General features: G+C 36.5%; 2 protein-coding genes across 3 annotated transcripts; both read right to left on the bottom strand.

The window, feature by feature from the left end:
• Positions 1–5,328: 5,328 nt before the first annotated feature.
• Positions 5,329–11,468, bottom strand: LOC145576829 (calcium/calmodulin-regulated receptor-like kinase 1). Of its 2 annotated transcripts, none has more exons than XM_081634536.1 (8): positions 11,240–11,468; positions 9,896–10,285; positions 9,138–9,291; positions 8,825–8,951; positions 7,424–7,509; positions 7,234–7,305; positions 6,922–7,125; positions 5,329–6,035 (listed from the first exon to the last, which is right to left on the bottom strand). In XM_081634536.1, exons 2-8 carry the CDS (start codon positions 10,213–10,215, stop codon positions 5,706–5,708), a joined length of 1,293 nt encoding a protein of 430 aa, XP_081490662.1. In that variant the 5' UTR covers positions 10,216–10,285; positions 11,240–11,468; the 3' UTR covers positions 5,329–5,705. The 2 variants fall into 2 exon arrangements, with proteins under 2 accessions (XP_081490662.1, XP_081490661.1); XM_081634535.1 differs by having other exon boundaries at positions 9,896–10,275.
• A 10,458-nt stretch (positions 11,469–21,926) lies between these two features.
• LOC145575661 (uncharacterized) lies at positions 21,927–25,124 on the bottom strand. The gene is made up of 2 exons (XM_081633487.1): positions 24,500–25,124; positions 21,927–22,666 (listed from the first exon to the last, which is right to left on the bottom strand). Exons 1-2 carry the CDS (start codon positions 25,122–25,124, stop codon positions 21,927–21,929), a joined length of 1,365 nt encoding a protein of 454 aa, XP_081489613.1.
• Positions 25,125–25,942: the final 818 nt, after the last annotated feature.

The raw sequence follows: 25,942 nt of genomic DNA, 5'->3' as shown, positions 1-25,942 counted from the left end.
CAATCTAAAGCAAAATAGCAATTCTATAAATGTCTATTACACTAGTATGACCAGTTTGTGGGAGGAAATAAACTCAATGAATGTTTTGCCTGTTGTGTCTGAAACTTCTGCTGAGATTAGAAATTTGTTGAGCATTATCTCGAAATATCAGGAAGAAAATAGGTTGTTTCAATTCTTGAATGGTTTGGATGATGTTTTTGGTTCTATGAGAACTCAACTCCTCATGTTGACACCTCTACCAACTGTTGAAACTGCATGCTCTATGCTGCAACAAGAGGAGAGTCAAAGAGAAGTGTTGAGTCTGTCTGGATTGGAACCCACTTTGTCAGCTATATATAGTCGCAGTGGTGTTGTGGTGGATACTGGTTCTGAAAGCAATAGAGCCAGTCAGATGAACAACACTGATAGAGTGATTAAATGTAGTGCTTATGGAGGAAAGGGTCACTCTCAATATAAATGCTGGACTGTTGTGGGGTATCCAAAGTGGCATCATAAACACAAGACTGGAACTCTGAAGTCTAGACCTAGATTTTAGGATCAAAAATGGAACAGCAGCTCTGCACCAAAGATTGCAACTGCTGCTCAAACTTCAAATAGCAACACAGGAAGTGTCGCTCTCACTCAACAACAATTTGAACAACTTCTTAAAGCGCTGCCAGGAGGTAGTGGTGCTAAAGATAGTGAAACTGATGAGGAGCTGGACAATAGTTTCTCTGGTATGGTGTCTTGTCATGCTGTTGTATCTACCACAAATGAGTGGATAATAGACTCAGGAGCCTCAAACCATATGACTACAAACTTGAAAATGGCAATTGATCCCAGAGTGTGCAAAGAATGTCTCAAGATCAACTTACCAACAACTGATGCAGCAAGAGTATCTCACTTGGGAACAGTTGAGCTTCCTAACTCTCTCTTTCTGAAGAATGTTCTGATAGTACCAAATTTCAAGCATAATCTCCTGTCAGTTCAGAAAATGCTGAAGGACTCTCAATGTGAGGTGACATTTCATAGTCACACTGTGTAATCAGAGATATGGTTACTAAAAAATCAAGGGAATAGGGAAAGCCAGAAATGGTCTCTATTACCTTGATGACAGTAATGTGAATCTGTTGTCAAGTGAATCTGAGACAGGAAAACTCTCTCATCCCACAAGTCTATCTGTAACATCTGAGGCCAAACCAGTGCCATTCTCTGTGTGGCATCACAGATTGGGGCATGCTTCCTTGGGAAAGCTCAAGCACATTGAGTGTGTGAAGAAGACAATCAAGGAAAATGATCAAGTTTGTGTGACCTGTCCCATGGCTAAATTTACAAAATTGCCATATGAATTGAGTGTATCTCAAGCCTCTACTCCTTTTGAGCTAATTCACATGGACATTTGGGGTCCATACAAAGTGTGCACTAGAGGAAAATATAGATATTTTCTTACCATAGTGGATGAATATTCTAGAACCACATGGATTTATCTGTTGCAACAAAAATCTGACTCTTTATCTAAGCTTGAGATTTTTCAGAAGTATGTGCAAAATCAAATTTCTGAGATCTGATAATGCTCTTGAGTTCCATGATCAATACTATCAGGCATTCTTTGACAAGTCGGGAATTGTTCATCAGACCTCTTGTGTTGATAGACCTCAGCAGAATGCTAGAGTCGAGAGAAAATACAGGCACATTCTTGAAATTGCTAGGGCTTTGAGGTTTCATGTTGGTCTCTCCTTGGAGCATTGGGATGATTGTGCTATGACAGTTGTTCATCTCATTAATAGGCTTCCTTCTTCTGTCTTGAACAACAAAACACCATATGAAATGCTGTTCAAAAAATGTCCTGACTACTCTCATCTCAGAGTGTTTGGTTGTTTAGCATTTGCAGCAAACCCAAGCATTGTTGCAGACAAGTTCAAACCTAGAGGAGTGGCATGTGTGTTCCTAGGCTATCCTATAACTTAGAAAGGATACAGATTGATGGAAATAGAAACAAAGAAAATATTTGTTTCCAGGGATGTGAAATTTGAGGAAACAATCTTTCCTTTCCAAAAGAATTCTCTTGATAAATATATGAAGCCTATTCCTGGTGCTTTGAATCAGAAAGAAAACTTAAGAAATCTGTTTGTTGGTGAACAAACTGAGATGGAAGAAAATGGTGAAACTGATACAGATCAAGAATAGATGACAGATTCTCAGCAACATTCTGGAAATGCTGTAAATGCAGAAACTGAAAATGATTCTGAGGAAATTTCTCATGAATCTCATATGAGACAAAGTGCAAGACCATCTAGACCACCTGTCTGGATGAAAGACTATGTTCAGCTTGGAAAAAGATCAAGTCAGCCAATTTCAAATATGGCTGACTCAGTTGTAAAGCCTGAGTTTTATTGTTTCATGTCAACTCTTGAAGAAAACAGTGATCCAGTTCTGTATAGGGATGCAGTTACTCAACAACATTGGGTTGATGCAATGAATCAAGAAATTGACCAATGTGAGAAAAATGGGATCTGGATAGTGACTGCTTTGCCAAAGGGAAAGAAGGTGATTGGTTGTAAATGGATTTACAAAACCAAGTATAAATCCAATGGTGAAATAGAGAAACACAAAGCAAGAGTAGTGATTCTTGGCTGCAGACAGCAATATGTTCTAGATTATGGGGATACTTTTGCCCCAGTGGCAAAAACGACAAGTGTCAGAGTCTACTGGCAGTGGCTGCAATGAATGGGTGGTTCACATCTCAAATGGATGTTACAAATGCATTTTTGCATGGTGACCTTGAAGAAGATGTCTATATGTCCATGCCTGCAGGATATTCTGGAATAGGGAGCAAAATCTCAGTTGATCCCCTTGGAAATAATCCAAGAAAGGACTCAACTTTAGTATGCAAGCTGACAAAATCATTGTATGGGCTCAAGCAAGCTCCTAGACAGTGGTTTATTAAGCTGTCCACCACTCTTGTATCTTTTGGATACACTCAATCAAAAGCTGATTATAGCTTGTTCACCAGAATGCAGGGCAATCGCATAACTGTAGTATTGGTGTATGTTGATGATTTACTAATCACAGGCAACAACAAGGAAGAAATCTCAAGAATTAAGAGAATGTTGGCTTCTCATTTTCACATGAAAGACCTATGGTCTCTCAGGTACTTTCTGGTTTAGAAATAGATCACACTGATCAGGGCATTTTCATCTCCCAGAAGAAGTACACAACTGACTTGCTAAGAGAAGAAGGATTGCTGAATGTCAAACCTCTGAAGCTTCCCATTGAATCTCACTTAAAGCTCTCTGCTGATAAAGGATTACCTCTTCCAGATCCAGCTAGATATCAAAAATTGTTAGGAAAGCTGATTTACTTGACTATAACAAGACCTGATATATCCTTCATTGTATAGCTCCTTAGTCAATTCATGCATTCCCCCACTTCAACTCATATGCAAGCTGTAAAAAGACTGATGAGATATCTAGCTGGAACAGTTTCTCAAGGTGTGTTACTTGCTAGCTCATCTGCAGCAGAATTGGCTGCATATTGTGATAGTGACTGGGCCAGTTGTCCAACCACTAGAAGATCCACAACAGACTGTATTCTGCTGGGAAACTCCCCTATATCTTGGAAAGCAAAGAAACAATCTCTGGTGGCTAGGTCCTCTGCTGAAGCTGAATACATGGTTATGGCTCTTACTGCATGTGAGGTGACTTGGATAAAGTCTTTAGTTAAAGACATGGGTCTAAAATATTTAGGGTCAGTTCTTATGCATTGTGATAATCAAGCAGCATTGGCTATTAGCTGCTAACCCAGTGCTGCATGAAAGAACAAAGCATGTTGGAATTGATTGTCACTATGTGAGGGACATGGTTAACTCAGGGGAATTAATCACTCAACATGTATCTTCTCAGAATCAACTAGCTGATATTCTAACAAAAGACCTGTCAGTCAAGCAACATCAAGCCATATTGCACAAGCTGGGTGCTTTCTCTTCTGGCAGCACACAGCTTGATGGGGGATAATGAAGAAGGATATCATAGTCATTTCTCAAGAGTATCAAAGCCGTTATTTTACAGCAATGATTAGCTAGATCTTTTTTGCCTTTCTTGTACTGTCCTGTAATTGCTAGGAAGGTTCCTTACAGCTAGGGGTGTTCAGAAATGGACCTGGACCGGAAAACTGACCAGGATCGGACCAGAATTGGACCGGACCGGTTGATTCCGGTTCGGTCTTCGGTCCTCACAAATTGGAGATTCCGGGTTTCCGAACCGGAAAGTGTATTTCTGTAATTTTTTGGGTGAAAATTTTAAATTTTATGTTTAAATTTCTATAAAATTTAGGTACAAAACTTGTAATTTATATATTTTAGGTGTAAAATAGGAAAGCACGCAAACAAAAACAAGACGTTAAAAATGTATGTATATATTTAAGATACTGAAATGAAAAAAAAATAAAAAAATAATGTAACCGGTCCATTCCGGTCCAAAACCGGACCGGACCGGAATAAACAAGTATGGACCGGAACTCGGACCGGTTGATTACGGTTCGGTCTCGGTCCCCAAAAAAATTCGATTCCGGGTTCCAGTCCGGTTTTGGACCCGTGCACAGCCCTACTTACAGTTGTTATTTTGTTTTCAGTGCAAAGATATTCTCCCTCCTTGTTTTTTGGGTGTACATAAGCAGTGTACATTGCTCTTTTGCTGTTAATGAGAAATGGCTGAATATTCCCTCTGCTGATTTTCTGCTCTTGCATTCTCTGTTGTCCTCTTGCATAATCAATCCTATTTTACTCTTTACAAACTGGTCTTCGAGTCTCGATATGATGTTTCGAACATGATCGATTCGGTCCTGCAGAATTGATGTCGAAGACATAATACAGTTGCAGTAATGAGAGCACTTCTGCTAAATCTGGATGAGAGTTCAACTTTTTGTACCCAAATTAGCTGCCAGCCTGCTCATTGATCTACTATAAACTAAGAGTAACAAAAAAGTATTATACAGTAGTACACACATTACAGGTCGAATTTGAAAGGTTTAAGGTAAAAGCTCTTGGTTGGACTTCTCAAGTCAATGACGATGTATAAGAAATAAGGATAATATTCCAACATGTAATCCATCAATACAGCATGCAGTTGTGTATGATAATATTCAAATGCTATAAATGGATCCTTTGACCGAATCCGACGGTTTCAGATCTAGAAATAAACCTTTCCAGACGCCAAGAATCTGCAAAGAACAATTGCTTAGCTGCATTACAGCCAATTACAGGCACATTGATCCAATATAGAAGAATGAAATAATGTACAAAAAAATTCAAGCAAATCTATAATAGCTTCTGCTCTACTAGAGAAACACAAAATTACCCTTTAAAATTGACAAAATCACCCTAAATGTCATAGAATGACCGCCTCAGGCAAGATTTTTGCTAAGAGGTTATCCGATCAAGTCAATCAAGCGAAAACTGAGAAGGTTAAGATTTTACACTAGCTGCATTGGACGAATCAAAGAACTATCTTGAGTAAAAGCAATGGCCTAATTTACAATGAGCTGACAAGAACCAATAAAATCCTAAATTTTCTGTAAGCCTGTACCTGAAACCTCTACACCGAAATATAAAATAAAAAATAAGCTAGATTCATGTACTCCCCAGCACCTCCGGAAGCTGTGCATTCATGACATACCAAAAAGAACCGAGAAAGCAAGAAAAAATTAAAGAATCTAGAATGAGTCAGCCATTATAGATCAGTATCCATGCTGCTTATAGAATCTTCTCTCCTGTGTCCACTCTCTGAGCCAGGTAATTCTGCTAGATCGACATCAATAGCCACCTCCTCAGGTGTTGCAGATAAAGATGTCCTCGGAGGCTTCTTACTATGCCGAGATTTTGAAATCCGAGATAATACCTGAACAATGTCTCTCATGGACGGCCGTTTTTTTGGGGCACGGTTCACACATTTGTATGCAAGAGTTGCCACATCATTAAGTTCCAAAGCATCAAAGTTCCCATCAAGACGCGAATCGACAATTTCCTCCCATCCAGTCCCTCCCTCTGTGTTCATTGCAGCCTATGTTTCAGCAGTTCAAAAAAGTGAGTAACTAGCATAACCCATTAGACAATTATGTAATTGTGGAAGAATTCATAATGAAATGGTTTTACCATACCACTGGGTATAATTTACATACAGCTATGGACATAATCATGATGCTAAACATTTCCTCGACCAAAAAGGAAATTATTCTGTTCAGATAAACGTATCCACCAATATTTCTGTAACATCTAATACTCGATGACCAAGTTTGGCATCATAAGACAGTAAAAACATTGAAGACTTTTTAGCCGACAAACTGTAACTGAACTAGAACACCAGATTATAGACAGATGTATCCAAAACATTTTTCAAAAAATTCAACTATAGAAACTAACATCATATCATATGGTTGGGGTCTGAAGGATATCACATTCTTTGGCATATCATTTAAACCAACACCAAATCTGTTGAAGCAAACGATGCCTAAATGTTTCTTGATTGCAAAAAGACTGCCTTTCTATACAAAATATATGAATGTTCCATACACCCCAAATTCCAAAGTATATCTTCAAAGTGGAGCTATGATGCTTGGACTCGAATACAAGTGCTAGACATGAATATGGGTCCAAGAGGTAACCATGAATTATTTTAAAGCTCACAATGTTGAGACACGGTTATGTATGTACAAAATACAGGAAGTAAGAATTCATATAAATTTATAAAAGACAGTTATTTATAACAATCTTGAGACACCATATTGCCTAGTATAATGGGACTAATGGACTATGGGTCATTCATAAATATAAAAAATTTCCAGCAAGAAGAGAGGCATCAAGCATAACAATCTGGGTCCTATATTAACAGGTCTGGCGCATAGTCTTGAGGTATCAAATGCAATAGATATATGAATATATCAACTTACCAGCTCTACATACTCCATGAGACCTTGAAGGGGATTTCTTGCTGCAATGAGTTCGAAAAGCAAGACCCCATAACTGTACACATCACTTTTCTTTGTAAAGGTCCTTGTGGATATATACTCGGGATCAAGATAGCCAAAAGTCCCCTTTAAATTGCAAACTTGCCCGTCAATTACCTCTTCCCTTGAAAGCCCAAAATCAGCCACCTAGATTCAGCATAAAACAATTGCATCAGCAAAAAGACACCACTGCCACCATGGCTTCCTAGCATCTCAGTTACATCGTACAGGAACAAGTGATAACAATGTACATACCCTAGCTTTCATCGACTGATCCAACAAAATGTTGGAAGATTTAATGTCACGATGTATTACAGGAGGAACTGCCTGAAAGCAGGAGTAAGGAAGAAATCAGATTGAAAACAGCAAAAAAAAAAAAAAAAAAAAAAAAAAAAAAAAAATGCTTATCTAAACCCCCACTCAATAGCTTAAATAAATATATTACCCCATCATGAAGATACTCCAAGCCTCTTGCGACATCCAATGCTATATGGACCCTTCGTTCCCAGCTCAATGGTTCCATCTTTTCATCTGGAGAAAGCAAAAGAATATCATGAACCCTGAATATTATGGGTTAGCTTATATAAGAAAGAAAGCGTGGATCTAATCTGCACAGTATTAATCTAATCTAATATATACATTGTGCAACATATGTTTTAAGAAGTTCCATCAGAAAGATCAAGGGAGCATAACATCAAATTCCATACTACATATATTTACAATAGAAGCAAGAGTCAGGTCAATCAGGCAGGTTAAAAATTAATGCACTCAAATTCCTAAAGGAGAACTTGAAAACATAAATTATTCAACAGCCTATTATAAATCAACATGAATGCCTACTTATATGCATTTTTGATGATTTAAAGCCAAAATAAAGGTGATGCCTGTGAAGATTTTTTTTTTCCCCTACTATTGCCAAAAGGAACCAACCATATGGCAGACAAACAGGAATATCAGACCCAAAGCATTCCCCAAAGGCCCAAACTTATTATTACACTACAACGATTCATACATAGAAGTTGCAAAGCAAAGATTTTAGTTCCCCAAATACCTCAAAAAACCACCATGCTAAAATCGAAAGAAAAGGGTCCAAATGAGCATTCGTAGAATCTATTTAAATGAAGTAAAACTCTACAATACAGCACACCTAAAACTGGAATAATCAACCCAAGACTGTAATTCAAGTCCTGTAGTTCTATTTCACAACAAATTTCAACCCAATTCGGATACTACCCTGAATCTCTTCTCGTAATAGCAATAGAGATTACGCTCGAGAAGATCATAAGAAAAGGATAAATCAAAGTTTGATTAATAGATGATAAGGGAAACAAAATCTTATTCAGACAACTATAGATTTTGTTAATGGGACTGGTGTCACAGGTCTGAACAGGAGGATACCAAAACGACAAGAACTTCCTATAGAGCCACTTTTTCACAGAAGAACCTCTTCCTAACTAAGCTTGCATAGTTGCATGCATGGAACAATGGAAGTCCCACTTACAACTATCCTTGCAATAGGAATGGGATCACTTAAGCTGGAAAATGAGGAAACCTGTCAATGTGCAGGCTCCAACGTAAGAAAGGTTTATAAAACTAGGTTTGCAAGATAGTTTGATCATTGATCTTCGTCAGCCAATCTACAGGTGAAAATCAAATATCGTAACATTTCAACATATCTCAATGTATCCATTACATGCACAATAATTAATTCTCCTGGAAGTAAAGTTGGTTAAATTTCATTATTTCATATTTGCAATGACACTTAGAAGGGGCGAAGGGCTAGAACACTCATTTCTACATTAACCTAGGCTCGCATAAATGCTGAAAATATGGTTTGTTGACTTACTGTATAAGTGGGAAGCTAGGCTGCCATTGCTCATATAGGCATATATAAGCATGTTTTTTCCCTTCTCTGTACAATATCCAAGCAAATTCAAGAGGTTTCTGTGATGCAACCTTCCTAACAGCTTAACCTGTGAAACAACAGCAGGCAATAAAAGAAGGTAAGATCAAGAATCAATCAGGACAATAACTACAGCATTAAAAAAGACAGCAACTTGTCTACCACACAGGGCACTTCGGTAATGACATCTAAGGATGAACCTTGGTGTAGATTATATTGCCACTAAGAAGCTGCACTGATTAAAATATGACATTACCTCTGTTTCAAATTCTCGCTCCCCTTGCTTTGAATCAGTTGCCAGCACCTTCACAGCAACTATTTCACCAGTTGACATCTGAGCTTTGTACACAGGACCATATGCACCCTGGCCAACCAATGTTGTGAAATTCTGAGTTGCCTTCTGCAAATCCCTGCAAAAGAAGTAGCCAGCTTATAGTCATCAAGTCAAGTGCAATCAGAGTTCTGTCCATATCAGAAGTTTCGCCATGATTGAATCTACAAGAAATCACTCTCCAACAAGGATAGATTGACAAAGACAGTGGAGAAAGAGAGCACTTGAGATACTGAGAGCAAAAATCACATTAAGATGTAGATTATACTTGAATTATAAATTCTTAGCAAAGCAATGACACCAGCCAAACACAGTAATACGACATTATAAGCTGTAATGAGGTCTGCTACGACAATTATTTATTACCATAAGAAGCAATTAATACCTCCTTTTACGATTCTCATGTGAATTACAAAGAATCAAAACAGCACCATATACGTAATAAAATCTAACACCAAGATTCAAGCATCAAGTCATGAAACATAATTGATTTGTTAGCAACATTTAAAAAATCCATTGATCGATCATCGCATTGATAAGATTTTTCATCTTCACTCCCCAATTTGGTTTTGCCCCTATGATCACAAAAAAGTTACCAAATTCTTATTTATAATGTCTCAACGGAATATTTTTAACATGGTCAATTAGTCAGTAAAAACTTAAGTAAATTTCAGAAAGCAAACCTGTAAGCAAACTCAAGTATACCAGATGCAGAAACAACATTACTCCTCTTAAAGCCGTCAAGCCACAAAGACATCCCGCTGACACTTTTTCTGTATCGTCTTGGAGATTCAGGGCCAAGGGTAGAGTCTGATAACTCTGTACATGTATCAATACCATTTGCACGAATAGGAATTGTCGCCGATCTCCTTGAACTGCTATTATCAATCTGAGCACGCTTTCTTTGGTATCTAACACAATACAGGGCAAGGATTGCCGCAAACACACCAATTACTACTCCAATAGAGATACCAAGTATCAATCCAGACGACTGGTCACTCATTTCGTACAGTGTGTTGTTGAGCTACCTCACACTGATGCAAATCCATTCCATTGAATCACACTGTCAACATCTAATAGCAATTAGGTATTAAAATACAAAGATCAACTATTTATCATACTTTTGTCATACCACATCAATTTTTTCAACTCAAAATCACTATCATACCTAGAAAACACATACCATTCCCCAATAATCCCAACATCTTAAGTTGCTTACCAAATTTTATATACCCATTTCACAAAATACAATAAGAATCATACCAAAAACCCATCCATGAAATCGAAACACCGAAAAGACCATGATGATCCAAAGATGGGTAAGACTTAAAATTCAAAACGTGCAGCCTCCGGCATTGACTAATACTAATCAATTGTTAATTATAACAGATAAAATGTGGATGAACCATGAAGTATGACTAAAAGTGCCGTGAAAACTGTTCATACTTATTATTTTAGCAATCCCGCCCTCAAAATGCGAATAATTCATGTTATCTAATTCAAATACTTCACATGAAAAGTTGAAAAAAGTTTTTTTTTTTTTTTTTTTGTTTTTTTTTTTTTTTGGTAATTTATACTAAGAGCAAAACTTTCCAACATTATAGTCCATCCACCCAGAAAATTAAAATTCTAAAAAATCATAATTCGACTAAAAAACAAATCACCCAAATAATCATAATGCTCCAACAACATAATTAATTCACCAAAAAATAACTGACCCGGATAACTTAGAAAAAAAAAAACCCAGAAACACAAAATGCTCCAACATCATAATTGATCCATAAAATTAAAACAAACATCATAATTCAACCAAAAAATAAAAACCCCACATCAAATTCTAAGATAATGCACCTAAAAATGTACATCAGGAACCAAACTATTTCAACTCTACTTTATGAATATTGCTTTTAAACTAAAAACCCAGAAAAATAACATTGATTTTCTCAGATAATACATCAAAATTAAGCAGTAAAAAAGCAAAATAACAAATGAATAAAACTTAAAAAAGTTGAAGAAAATTGGGTTACCTGTTGAAATCAAAAGAAAAGGTAACTTGATTTGAAGAAAGAATTAAGTGGGTGCTTTAATCTATAGTAAGGAATTTTTGTCAAAAATGAAGAGAGAGAAAGAAGAGAGAGATTCTAGGAGTCGTAAAAGAGAAAAGCGTGGGGACAAATGAGAAAGACGATCTATATACACTGCTGCTGGGGACTGCGCACAACCTGCTAATTTTACACTTTTTTTTTTTTTTTTTTTCTGAATTTCAAATAATCAAATTACAGTCTCATGTTTAGTCATTTTTTTTTTAATTTTTATATTTGCTGAATTAAATGATTACAGTCTCATGTTAGTCTGGCTTTTTTATAAATTTGGAAGGAAATCAGGAAAATATAAGGTTGGAAAAGCTAAAGATCATTAACCTAAGAATATATCATAAAGTAATCACTCTAATTTTAAATAAGGTAAGAAAAATGAAAGTATTTGAAAACTACCTACGAATGAAAAGAGAGGATTGTAATGTTATATTGACGTACAAAGAGTTACTTTAGGTGAAACATAAAGGTTATGGAGTATATGATACTAAAAGAACCATTAAACTCACTAATATAGACAATATCCTGGAAAATTGATTGAATCTTATGTTATTTCTTTGTTTGTATACGCGACGTAAGCAAGTGGATAATTTGAAGTAGCCTTAGTTGTATTCTAAACGGTACAAAATTGTACATTAGAAATGTTTCTAACCCCTTCCAAAAAAAAGTTTTTAAGCCAAATGGCTACCTAATTTAAATATTAATAAAAATGATTAATCAGGACATTCTTACCAAAAAAATAAATAAATAAATAAATAAATAAAATTGTGTTTAATCCACTAGATGTATAAAAAGCACCGGTGTTTGCATAATTGGTGCGAGTTGTTATACAAAAAAAATGGCCTCGAGCAGTGATAGTATTTTTTTTATTTTCTGCCTAATTTGCCATTGATTGCTATTCTGACCATTTTGCCCTTATAGGCTAGTTAATTTGTATTTTGGGTGTGGATTTGACTTTTTGGGTTCATGGTCATGTTTGCAATGTGGAAATACAAGTGCTCGAATTAATTTTATAATACAATTATAGTTTATTTTTGACGAGATATATGTATAGTGTATAATATTAAATTAGTTTGATACTTTGATCATGTTATGTAAAGATTTGCCGGGCTGTATGCCAACATTTCGGTATGTGCAACATGTATACAGAATTTTTTAAATATGAAGTATCTTTTGGAGTATTTTTATACTCGTACAAATTTCTCTACTCTTAATAAGTTAGTGTCACAAATCGATATATTTGTCAATGTGGAAATTCAATGAATGATAATCCGTATCTTTTATTTATAAGGAGTTAATATTTGAATACAATATATGTTAGAATAATTCCAATAAATATCAACCGTGTGATGAATATTATGTAGAGTATTAATATTATAAGTTGTACAAAAGTCAAATTTGACAGCTTAAAAGAATTATATGGAGTTGTATAACTTTTTCATGGATTGAGATTGAGGTACATTGCACAAAATTTAATAATGAAGTATGTAAAGGGGATTACATCGTACGTCTTGTTCAATATTTAACATTGCTTAATACATATGAAGTATATACTTCGTATCAACTAACTAAGGAGTAACAAATTGATAATTTGGTAGGTTTCAAAAAAAAAAAAAAAATTGATAATTTGGTATCCAAGATCCAACTATGCATCCATCTATCCATTCCATATTATGTATATGATTTGTTTACTTAAACTCAGAACATAGTTGTAATTACATTGGTATTTTTTTAATGTTCATTGGCACAATTAATTAATAATGATACATACTAAAGATGCATAAACTAGTTCTATAAATGTCCCATTAACCATTTTATAACAATAAGTCAAGGTTTGACAAGTTTATTATTTTAAGTGTATTGACTTTTGTCAATGCTCGCATATATGCTTAAAGCTTAATTGCTACACAGTACTCCCTTTTAACCCAAATGTATATGTATATATATTTCTAGTATTCTACCCAAAATGTAAAATATTCATTACGGTATCAATTTTTAAAATTATAACAGCTTGGATGGATCAGTGGATCACTATTGGTCAAAATTGTTGAACTCGATCTTAACTCATAAGGGTGATGATTCTGATGAAGCATAAAAAAATTAATGGTAGTTAAGTTGAATTTGCATGATTTTGCATGGGTTCCCAAACGAGCAGTTACATACTTAATTATATATGTCATGTATATGCATGTTTAGGATTTAGAAATTGGAATAATAATAAATTAATAAAATGAGTGGAAAAAAAAAAAGAGTGGAAAAAATGAGTGGGAACAAAAAAATAGAGATATCAATGGGGGGATGAGGATGTTTTCCTTGCATCCCATGATCATACATCATACAACATTGCTACTCTAATTACTGCTAAACCATTTCAATGCACATCTCATTTTAGCACATGATGATTTTTTGTATTAAACTTGAAACCATTATAATATGGTAGGGCATGTATCACTCAAGCTCCTTAGTAAATTCACCAATGATGTTGTACGCTTTGAGTACATACATGCAAACAGAGGGGGACCTACCATCGGGGTCATTCGGGGACTGGGCCCTAGTAAATTATTGTAATTAATTAATTATTGAGCTAAATAGCCTATATTTACTTACAAAGCATTGGAATATAGTGATTAGTTTTAAGCGATAGGTAAAAGAATCAAATCCTTACCCCTTTAATATTTTCAACCAAGATCCGCCACTGCATTAGATGACATAAAATAGAATCACTTTTACTTTATTAATTTAAATTCCTTAAAGATGATGTATTGTATGTCTGTATACCATACACCGATTAGGGTCGTATTGATTTTTTTAATCTACCACCTTAATATACGTTTCTAAATTATATAGGTAGCTTATCCATAGGAGGGGGGAGGGGATAGAGGGACTTTTAAGTAAGGATTTGAAATTTAAAAAAAAAAAAAAAAAAAAAAAAAAGGTGGATTTTAAAAAAGGTGGATGGAATGAAGAAGTTTAGCATAAGTTTTGAATATTAAAAAAAAAAAAAAAAATAGAGTGGTTGTTGATGTTGGCGCCATGGCAGTTATCAGGTGGGAAGAAGACACTCACACAGGTAAAAGAGCAATTCAACTGTCAACCAATAACACTACCTAATCTCACTACCTCCCAACTTTCCTTGTCAAACCAGGAATTCCTTTGACAAAGACTATGATATCTCCATATATATTACAAGTACTAGTTATGATGAATTTGGTCCACTTCCATTTTACAAATTTAATTTCTTGTTAATTGGGACCTATCAAAAAAAGAACCCGAAATTTTACTAATAATAGAGACCATCAAAAACACTAGCTAAAACATACTGACCAACAATACTCACATTAAAACATACTTATTTCACATTGATATATATAAGTCAAAACCCGAAAAAATTTAAGTAATTGAAATTTACACTATTTACACAAACTATTTTTATGGTCTTTTTGATTTATAACCAAGCAATTACTTGAAAATTCTTTAAAACATTGCAATATTCCTTAGTTATTATGCCAAATTTTATCAATAATCCCACGGTATTGTTGTCCATGTCAACAATTGAAAATAGCTTGTATTTTTGTTTTACCGATTCACAACAAATTTAAACTGGCTGCTGATTGAATTATCAATTTTACCCTTAAAAAAACCGTAATTAATTTCCCCCTAACCTAAAATATTGTTTTTGGTATACTTGTTTTGCGTAAACTGCTAATTCAATTAGGGGTTTATTAACTTATAACAACAATTTATTTTCAATAATTAACCCTAATTTATTTTTTATCTTTTGCTGATGTAGTCGATACCGTGGGAACATTGATAACAATCATAACATGGTGTAATAAGCAATTTTACATGGATTGAATATTTTCCACAAATATTGCTCAATTTTAAAAAGAAACGTGATACAAAATACGAATACTTTTTTAAGAACAAGTTTACTTTAAACCCTTATAAGACCCGTTCTATCCTATAATTAGACGATTGTATAAAGACTTGTCCCATTATTTATTATAGACGGATCTAACCCATATATAACCGTGGTGGGTCATGGCTTTTAAAAGGGCTCCAAGGCCTCCAACACTTGAAGCGCAGTTCATGTTCTCCATTGAAGCGCAGTTGACGTTCTCCCTTGAATCTAATACTTGTATCCCCCATTGAAGCAGCTTCTGAGGTAAGTTGTTTGTTTTTGTTATCATCATATAAATTTCACAATCTAGGGTTTATCTTTGATCATATTTGATTTAATTGTTTGTGCATTAAGTGTAGGGTTCGAAAATCTGAACGATCGGTTCGAAATTCTAAGATTATGATACCATTGTAACCAAAAGAAAAGAAAATTAAGAGCCTAATTTGATTATTGATCAAATATCCCTAAAATTATATGAATTTTCGATCAAATTTGGTTGCAATTGTATTGCCCAACCCTTTAATGTTTAGGATTGAATTATGAAATTAGACCTCATTTCCCTCGTGCCCTGCCTCTGCATTTGAGACGAATTTGGTCGTTTTAAGGTTGTTGCTAAAAAAAAATAAAATTATGTTGGCCAAACAATATGTTTAAGCTAATTTGCTTAAGGAAAAACTTGAAAAAAGTGGTCTTGATATATTAATAAAATTTAATTCAAAAAGCTACTATTAAGAAATTAAGGCTCATATTAATCACAAGCTAGTAGCTAATCGTGGGAACACAAACTAGCTACAAATCTTATGTGGCATAACAACAAGCTCATTAACTTACCATTGGAGTTGCTCTTATAGCAAAATATACGAGGTCTTAAATGTAATTTATTTTCCTAATTAATAGTCTGTCGTATCATTTTGGGACCTAGGTTTTGTTGTTGTAATAATCTGTCATCCATTTACAGATATGGATATGGATAAGAAAACAGATAGGGATGTTTTACGGAGGATACTCGATCTACATGAAGTGGGGGCTAATATTGGTTCCAAGACTATGCCTCTGCTCGAGGTGTTCTCTGTCAGTGTAAATACCAGCCTCCCTGGCATGTTTTTTGATGATTGTGATTGTTGTGAAATATATGGCACTATTATAGCCACTAATGGATTAGGTCATGTATTTGATCTCTACAAACGGAAACGCAACAACCCTGAGTTTATTGAGCCGAATAGGGATGGCTACACTCGTTATTTGTCACTAACTGGACTTAAGGATGGTCGTGTCATTATACCCTATGATTATGTCGTTATTGAGGTGGATCTAAGGGATAGGGCTCGAAGTGATGTTGTCATTGCTAAGGGAAAGTTGAGCTTCAACTACAAAGAAACCTTTTACACAGAACATGGAGCTGAAATTGTTCTGGGTGAGGCCGGATTTGTGACTCTGCATTATGCCACTTTTCCTTATGCAGTGACAGGTTCTGTGGATGTGTTTTTCTTCAGCAAAGACGATGATTATGATGTATTAGACTATGATGTTGATGTTGATGTTGATGTTGATTATACTGATTATGATACTTCTGCATATGGAAAGGACGATGGTGCTGATGTTTATGGAACTGTTGTTGCACACACCAAGTTTCCTGGGAGTGTCTCCTACGGAGACAATACGACTATTTCAAGTATACTTTTAAAATTGTCACGTGATGAATGTGTACGGGTCAAGTCTAGATCATCTATTGAGCTATCAAGGTCCATGGTTGCTATGCCAGTTAATTCAAATTCCCCCCTTGAAATATATGTGGATTTTAAGTATAAGGATGGAAGCAGACTAGCTAATGGGGTCTTAGAGTTTCCATCTAATGACTGCAGCCAGTTTAAGATGGATGTAGTGGGTGAAAATGGGCGTATTAGAGTGCGAGTGAAATGGGGTAATGCATATGAGTTGCGTTACAAAGGAAGTGATTTGAAACGCTGTTTGAATGAAGAGAGCGAGCTTGATGAACTGGTTAAAAGGCAGCGGGTAATTTTTTTTATTTGGTTGTTGTGTTGTATCTTTTCATGTGATATTTCCTTTCTTTTCCTATGTAATTTTTAATGGGAAACTGGTTTATTGTCTCATCTATATTTGATGTTTGTTATATCTGCAGTATTTTGCTGATCCACAACCCTCAGCATCCTTCTCGTGTGATGATTGGTAGGCTGCTATCTCTTATTTGACACTCTTGTGCCACTAGTGTATTTTTATAGATTAGTCATATGGAGAGTGGGAGATAGCTCAATTGGTTAGAGCATCCTCCCGATTTTAGGAGATTTTAGAATCGATTTTCATCACTCGCCCTTATGGCTCTTTAAACACCAAGAATAAAATAGATTAGTCATTAATTTTTTAGTCACTTACCCATTGTAGTTTGGTGGCAAAATGAAGAGGAGTAAGAGTTTGGAGGAGATGGTGATTGAGAGAGGATAGGAGGAGGAATGGGTAATGGATTCATATTCTTCAAATAATAAATCCTATTATAATTATTCAGAAATTACTACCTTTTATTTTATACTCCATTACCTTTAATTTTATTTCTCTATTTCCAAGCATGCTCTAGATGTGTTTTGAACTAGAAAAGGCATGCTTGCCTTCCTTTAGGTTTTGTATTTCTTAGTGAAGTTGTTTTAATCTGTATGCGGTATTGAATTCTGATTATCAGGTCTCCACTGGTTTTGCCGACATCACATGTGACGAGAGTCAAGAAACCCGTGCAACTACTAGAAGTGTTTTCAGTTGGTATCGGTAGCAATGATTTGAAGCGTCCCTTTAAGCTCTATGGGAGGATCAATGTTCAAGGTATGCAATATGTTCATCTGTTCAATAGAGATGAGAATTCTCCTCAGATATGTTTTGATAAAATTGAGGTCAAATACTGTGGTCGTGTTGGCTTATCGGCTATGAACGATTTTGGCATTTATGTTGACCTCAAGGATGCCAAGGGTAATGTTTTCGTTGAAGGATTTGTTTCGTGGGGTTTCCGCTTTTTTGACAAATGGTATAACAAACGGATATGTTCTATTATTCGAGGGGATCATGGATATGTAGCACTGCATTACATAATAATTGATGATGGAGCACACGCTAAAGTGAATGTCTTGGTAAAAAACAATGATAGTGCTTTGAGCTTGTTGCCCGTAAAGTTTTATGGGAGCATTGTTGCTCGGTATAGCAACCACGAGTATTCTACCTCGTATGATGAGAAGTACTATCAAAGTGTTCTTTTTGAGAGAGGTTTAGATGATCCTATAAATGACCTTAAAAACGATGGTTCCTTGCCGTTGTCAAAATCTCTTGTTTCTTTGCCAAAAAAGTCCTCTCTAATTATAAAAGCAGATTTAATAGTTGATGGCAGCTTAACTTCTCAATCAAGTGTTGATGTTGATTATTTACAAGGTAGTGCAGAGTTTAATAGTGATGGACAATCTTCGGTGGAGATACAGGGAAAGAACTACTCTATTGATATATTGGTTACATGGCCTCAGTTCAGGTAGTTTGTTTGTAACATATTACCTATAAATTTAGGGTTTTTTTTTTTTTTTTTTTTTTTTTTTTTTTTTTTTTTAATTTCTTTTTATTTATTTATTGTTTTATATTAAGAATTGTACTATTGGCTGGATCTTAGTTAGCAACAACCTCACTATTAACCATAAACAAGATTATGAGGAATTTCCTACAATGTCGATTTCGTCTCTTGAAAAAAAAAAGATATTTATTTCGTGAGTATGTTATTTTGAGACGTTTATAGTTTATGATACACAATGTCTAGTTCAAGTATGATACGGAATAAACAGTAATATAAGGCAGTTGAATCCAATTCAAACTAACAATCAAAGTCATGCAGTTTTGAGAGGGGTTAATATTTTAACCAAAGTATCGAGCAGATTCATGTTTAACGTGTCTGCTTGTATTACTTGTACCATATCCAAAAGATCATTACTTCCAGTACACTTGATCATACTCAGACTATATGCCGCCGTCTGTTTTACTTTGGTCCATAGACCTTGGCCAAGCTCGATCCCTCCTACTTCCACAACAATTGACCCATCCCGGAGTATGCTGACTTCACTAGGGGTTGGTCACAGTAAAACACCATGCACAGCAGGTTAAACTGGAAATTCCCTTTTTACTCCAGATATTAGTCTTGTTAAATTGCCGCACCATCTCTTTTCTATGGTTAACCTGGGAATTCCCTTTTTATGCCATATATTAGTCTTGTTAAACCACTGCAAGCACAAGTGCACAACCAGGACAAGAAACAGGGCAGGTATATTAGCTTGCCTCGACTCAAAGCATATCCCCTTTCAGCATACTCATAGCCAACTATACTTCCCAACTGGGTAACTAATGTTCATTTTCATCATATGTGACTTCAGTAGGTGTTTTAAAGGAACATATTTCCTTCATCCCACTACAATTGCCCCATTTGACCATTATTCGGGCCAATTGGGGTAATTCTAGTGGGACGGTGGGTGTTTCAATGATTTCCATGTTTAGAAGGAATAGATTGTTGGAAATCAATTTGAATTGACCGTCTAATCAGATTATACATCGACAAAAATGGTGCTTATTATACCAGGCCTTGAATATTCTCGTATAATCGTTTTGAATCTTTGCAACATGATTTGCTCAGAGTACGATGATATATTGGAGTTAAAATTTGTTTGTGACATGATTGTTCAATGTCAATAACTGCAGGTGGTTGTGGGGCTTGTATCCATATATTATATATACACGATAAGGTGGAAGATATACGGTTAATTCATGCCTTACACTTCTTTGCAGTATTGCTATCATCACTATGCTAATCAAAGCATCTCCTTGCTTCATCGAATCTTATTTGAAGGAAGGCACCAATATCAATTGGCATTTCAGCTTGTCTATTGAAAACATAACCATTCCTCCAATGCCAAATCCACCATAATGTAGTCCCAAAATAAGTCGGCCAACTCTCAGGGCTTTAAGGGGATTTGTCCTTGATATTCTTTGTAATCCAATCTCTCAAGGACCCTGTGAGAAATTGCTGCAGCGTTGCTTGATCAAGGAGTTTGCGCCACACCATCCTAGCAGCAGCACAGTCACGCAAGATATGGAGTGTGCTTTCCTCCTCGGCTCCACCTAAAAAACACCTTGGACTGTCAGTCATGTTACGCTTGAACCTATTAAGGTTCCCTAACAATCTGTCATGGCAAGCTAACCAAAGAAAGGCACGAACACGTTGTTGAACATGGGATTTCCAAATCGCATTCCAGCATTCATCATCCAAGGAATCAGTATCGTTCCTAATAATATTCAAAGCTGATTTGATGGTGAACTTACCCCTCGAATTATCTTTCCAATAAACATGGTCATTAATAAGTCGGGTCTGCCCTTATTTCATGATTTTGAATTAGCTTCAACACATTTTCTGGTAGATATTGGCTAAAAATATCCCACCAGGCAGAGGATTAATAACAAGATTGCTTAAAGGTTGATCTGTCACCCAAGAGTGATCCTAGAATAAAGTCGATTGCCCATTACCTATGGCAGACTTGATACCTGCTCCTAACACCCTTGAATTTGCTATTATGCCGCTCCACACATTGGACATTCCTGCCTTGGGTTCAAACATGTCCACATCACACCTGCCTTTGCAATACTTGGCACGAAGCACCCTTGACCATAAAGCATGAGGTTCGGTTAACATACGCCACCCCAACTTTGTGAGAAATGCAGAATTTGATTGCTTTGCCGAATGAATTCCTAAGGCTCCATACTCCTTTGGTTTTTAAATTACTTCCCAAGAGAGTAGATGGACTTTTTTTTCTTGTCTTCATCTCCACCCCAAATAAACCTTCGCGTTCTTTTATCATTATCATCACAAATCGTACGCGGGATTTTGGCCGTTTGCATCGAATACAAAGCCATGGTTGAAATGGTAGATTTTGCAAGAGTAATACGCCCCGCAAGTGAAAGATATTTAGACTTCCAACCCGAAAGCCTTCTATCAATTTTCTCACAAATATGGCTATATGTGTCTTTAGTGACTCTGCTAGTTAGAGTGGGCATACCAAGATACATACCCAAGTCTTGTGTCACCTCCATTCCTAGTGCCGAGCTAATCAGGCCCTGATTTTCAATATCGACATTATTGGAGAAATAAATTCGAGATTTTGCAAGGATGACTTTCTCACCTGATGCAACACGGAAGCGATTCAAGCACTCACTAATCAATTCAGCTTGTTGCACAGTAGCTTTGGCAAAGAGTACTATGTCGTTGGCAAAGAAAAGGTTCGACAGTAATGGACCATCTCTACTTGCCTTAATTGGTTTCCAATGACCACCAACAATTGCTTCTTCAATAATTTGATAGAACCTCTCCATACACATTACAAATAAATATAGAGACAAGGGATCACCTTGACGTATTCCCCTACTTGGAGCAAAAATTTGAGTAGGTTCACCGTTCCATAAAACTTGAAGAGATGCCGTTGATATGCACTCCATAATCACATCAATCATAGAAAGAGGAAGATTCATTTGGAGGAGTGTGTCTCGAATGAAAGACCAATGAAGCCTATCGTACGCCTTCTCAAAGTCAATTTTAATGGCCATAAGACCCTTCACACCCTGCTTTCGTCGCATCGTATGAATAACCTCTTGCATTATGACGATATTATCTGTTATTTGGCGGCCTGGAACAAAGCTAGCTTAGGTGTTTGAAATTAAACTCGGCAGAATAGGATTAATTCGATTGATGATGACTTTGGTTAGGATTTTGTAAGCCACGTTACATAATCCTATTGAGCGGAATTGGGATGCTAACTCCGGTTTGTCAAGCTTTGGCAATAGAGCAATAAAAGTTTTATTAAAGGATTCTGGAAATCCTTTACCTTCAAGGATTGGCAGTATCGTTCCATACACAGAGTTGGCCACGATATCCCAATTTTTCTTGTAAAATAAAGCTTGAAATCCGTCGGGGCCAGGAGCTTTAAGGGCAACCATATCCTTCACAACTGCATCAATCTCCATCTTTGAATACGACTTAACAAGAGCCCTCCAATCGTGCATTGCAATGGTTGGAAAGACACCACTTGGTACATCAAACTGATCAGGTTCACCTTCCTCCTTGAATAAGGTGGAAAAATAATCTACCAAATGATGCTTGATTTCATCTTTGTCTTGTATCCAATCACCCTCCTTACCCTTTAAAGCTACAATTTTATTTTTCCACCTGCGCATAATTGTACTTAGGTGAAAAAACGAGGTATTTCGATCCCCATTTTTCAACCAGTCCACACGTGATTTTTGATACCACATGGCCTCTTCCCGATCAAGAACTTCATCCAGCTCTCTTCTCAACTTTGCTTCAAGTTTTATCAAGCCACGATCCACACGAGTAGGAAGGATTTTTGAACTCCTCCAATTCGAGCCAAGAGGAGTCGTTTTTGCTGGAAGATGTAACCAAAGGTGTCACGGTTCCAAGCTTGTAAATCATTAGATAATTTCGACAAAGCCGACATAAGAGTGGTACTAGTATCTGATAAGTGGTTTATTTGACCACTTATAGTGTTGATTTAAACCCGATTTTGCAATCCTTTCCCCTCTTTCGAACCCGTTTTTGAATAAAAATGTTGTATCTCGGCTTCGCCCCTTCTTTGCTTGTGTTTGTCCATGTTTTGCAGGTACTATATCTCAATTTGACAAGCACTCAAAGCATGGAGTGACGTTCAAGGCTTGAAGACAAAGAAGGGAGAGCCCACTCTTGCTTGGAGGCGTGCACCTCTCCTAGAGCGGGCGCTCCACTGAAGTGAAGCTTTTCTGCCATGAACCTCCTCCTGTGAGGAGCGGGCGTGCGGCCAAGATGGAGCGGGCGCTCCTAGCTCCTCCAAACATTCTGCCCTTAGTCCCGACCTGTGAGGAGCGGGCGCTCCTCCTTGACACTTTCAAATCTGACTTTCACTGAAACAATCTGGAGAGGGCGTGCAGCATCCAGGAGCGGGCGCTCCTCATTGTGGAGCGGGCGCTCCTATCTGGGAATCCGTTTTATTTTGACGGATTTTCCTATGTGTTTCGGGGAGTATAAATACTTCCCCTTTAGCTCATTTGTAAATAGAGAATAGTAGCCTAGTTTTCAGAAACCTCTCTTAGTTTGAAACATTCCTTTTAGTTAATTTAGCTTAGTTTTCATCAAATCAAATCATTGTATTAGTGAAATTCAAGAATTATTCTCAAGGTTTGGCACTTTGTATTCAACATTTGAAGCTTCAATTAGTAATTTCTTCAACCTTCTTCTACTTAATTTCAGAATTTATTTGGTATTTGCATGTTACTTGAATCCTTTTAGTTCTTGATAATTTGTTGTTGGATGATAGTGAATTCGATTGTTATCCACTTTTCCCCAATTATTGAAGTAGTTAGAACCCTAATACTTGTTTGCATGTTGATAAATATGAGTTGTGAGTAGTCTTCTTGCTAAGGGTTAGTTGAAGCTCAACCTTTTAGGTTAATTATGCAAATGTGGGAGTAGCATTGATGTTTGTATTGCAATTAAATTGATTATATGAGATTGCTTGTTAGTTCTTCATGATAGGATTAGCTACCCTTGATTTAGGAGCTTGATAGCATGATATGCTTAGTTTGACATGGAAATGTGAATGAAGCATGGCATTACTTATTGCAATTTGATTATGTATCTTCTATTCCTAAATTAATGAGGAATCTAAGTTTAGTAGTGTGAGTTGTTTCCTAATTGCATGAGGTTGATCTTACATATAGTCCTTGCTATATCTTGTCTATTTTACTCCCCGTTTGCCTAATTGCCTTGATTGAGTGAATCCCATTCCCTAGTATCTTTAATACATCGTTTTAGAACCATAATTTGTTTGTCTACTTGACGAACCCCAAATTCACCCAAGACTTTGAATTATCTTAAGTGTTAAAATCTTTAGCAACCATATCCCGTTCCTTGTGGACCGAACTCTTACTTGTCATTATGCTTGGTTTGTAAGATGTTTGTTATAAGTGAGTTTGATTGAGTGTGGAATGTGCGACCGTTCTAACGCCCATCAGTATCCCATTTTTCCTCTACAAATTCTCAAAAAATTTCATGAGATAACCAAGAAGATTGAAAGCAAAAAGGTCAGTGTAAAGATTGCAATGGCACAAAACCATTCGGGGAGAAATAGGACAATGGTTCGAGTGAGTAGCTGTCAGGTGTTTCATAGAAGCTTTTTTGAAATGCACAACCCAAGCATCATTACACAAGGCTCGATCCAGTTTACCACTTTGTCGAGTTTCAGGAGTCAAGCCTCTAGCCCACGTGTGTGCTGCTCCAGAGAACTCAACCTCAAGTAAATTCATCTCCTCAACCCAACCATTGAACGCTGTAGACCTTTGATTTGTCTCCCTACAAGAAGTGTTTCGCTCCGAAGCAAAACGAGTGTCATTGAAATCCCCTGCTATCATCCGAGGTTTGTTGTGAGTTGTTGCAAATTGTGTCAACTCATCCCACAATTCACGTCTTTTCATTAGGTCAGGACTAGCATAGACCGTCGTAAAATACCAAGGTGTAGCACCCACCCTAGTGATATCCATTGTAATATGTTGATTGTGCTGTATAATTGGATTAACAGTTACAATCTCCGGTTTCCAATAAACCCAAATTCCTCCACTAAAGCCCATTGCATCCACCCTCGTATGGCCATTATATCCAAGAATAGACGCAATTCTCACAACTTGCTCGCCACCCATATGTGTTTCAACAAGAGCTAAAACATTCAGTTGATTAGCCCGCACTACATCTCTAAGTGAAGAAATAAAGTTACGGCTACCTGCACCTTGGACATTCCACACCATGCAAGTTATAGGTAAAGAGTTCGGAGCCAAATTAGGTAAGGTGTCTTCCATAGAAACAGGTATGTTTCGTAAAGAAGAAATATAAGCTTGACTGATCAACCTCAATAAACGTTGAAGTTCATTGGGAAATTTCAGAGTCATCACCAACTCGGAAGGAGTTGAGATTGGTGGCAGATAAGAGTTTATTCGAACCTCCAATACATGAGTCATGGGGTTCGCGATCACCAGATATGGATCCTCCATCGAATACCCCACAAAAATGGTCTTCTCCGGGGGTACCTTTAGGAGAATTGGGGAGTGAATTTAAGACATGAGATAACGAAGGCTGCTGCTCAGAGTTGGCTACAGATTGCTTGTCAAGGTCTATTGGTGTCACAATGTCTGCTTGTGTATTAGCTTCCTGGCTGGCTTCAAGAGGGAATATGGAGTTTTCTTGGCTTGGATTCTGAATAATTGGCTTCTTAAATTGCACAAATTTGGGGATATTCGAAATTTCCTTAAGTGGCTCAAGGTTCGAATTTTTAACTACTTTCCTCTTATCCTGTGATTGCTTAAAGGAAGATTTTTTCTGCTTTGATTGGAAAAGATTAGCAGAGATATTTTTTTCCTTATCAAAAGATAAAGTAGCAATATTTGGCATAAATCTTTGAGAATTATCTCCCAAATTAATCGTACCAAAATTATTTCCCTCAAGATTTTGCAATTGTCACTCGTAACCAATCTTTCATTATTCTATTCCATATTATCCTCCAAATTATCTTCTCCTTGATTCCCAGCAAGAATAGAAAATCTAGACCCTGCCCCTTGATTTGCGCTTCCAGTTGTAACTTTCGAAAACTTGCCATTCTATTCTCGTGGCTGAGCTGTCG

Source organism: Chenopodium album, chromosome 13 (assembly GCF_948465745.1).
Source record: "Chenopodium album chromosome 13, dcCheAlbu1.1, whole genome shotgun sequence".
Lineage (NCBI taxonomy): Eukaryota > Viridiplantae > Streptophyta > Magnoliopsida > Caryophyllales > Amaranthaceae > Chenopodium > Chenopodium album.
This window is presented reverse-complemented; position numbering and strand designations above follow the sequence as displayed.

Excerpts from the sequence above, each read along its gene's own strand:
- LOC145576829 (XM_081634536.1), bottom strand. The coding sequence starts at position 10,215 with ATGAGTGACCAGTCGTCTGGATTGATACTTGGTATCTCTATTGGAGTA. Across the intron at positions 8,952-9,137 it reads AGCGAGAATTTGAAACAGAG|GTTAAGCTGTTAGGAAGGTT; the intron begins GTAATGTCATAT and ends GTTGTTTCACAG. Across the intron at positions 7,126-7,233 it reads ATCAGTCGATGAAAGCTAGG|GTGGCTGATTTTGGGCTTTC; the intron begins GTATGTACATTG and ends TGCTGAATCTAG.
- LOC145575661 (XM_081633487.1), bottom strand. The coding sequence starts at position 25,124 with ATGGAAGACACCTTACCTAATTTGGCTCCGAACTCTTTACCTATAACT. Across the intron at positions 22,667-24,499 it reads TCCTGAAACTCGACAAAGTG|CAAAAACGACTCCTCTTGGC; the intron begins GTAAACTGGATC and ends TACATCTTCCAG.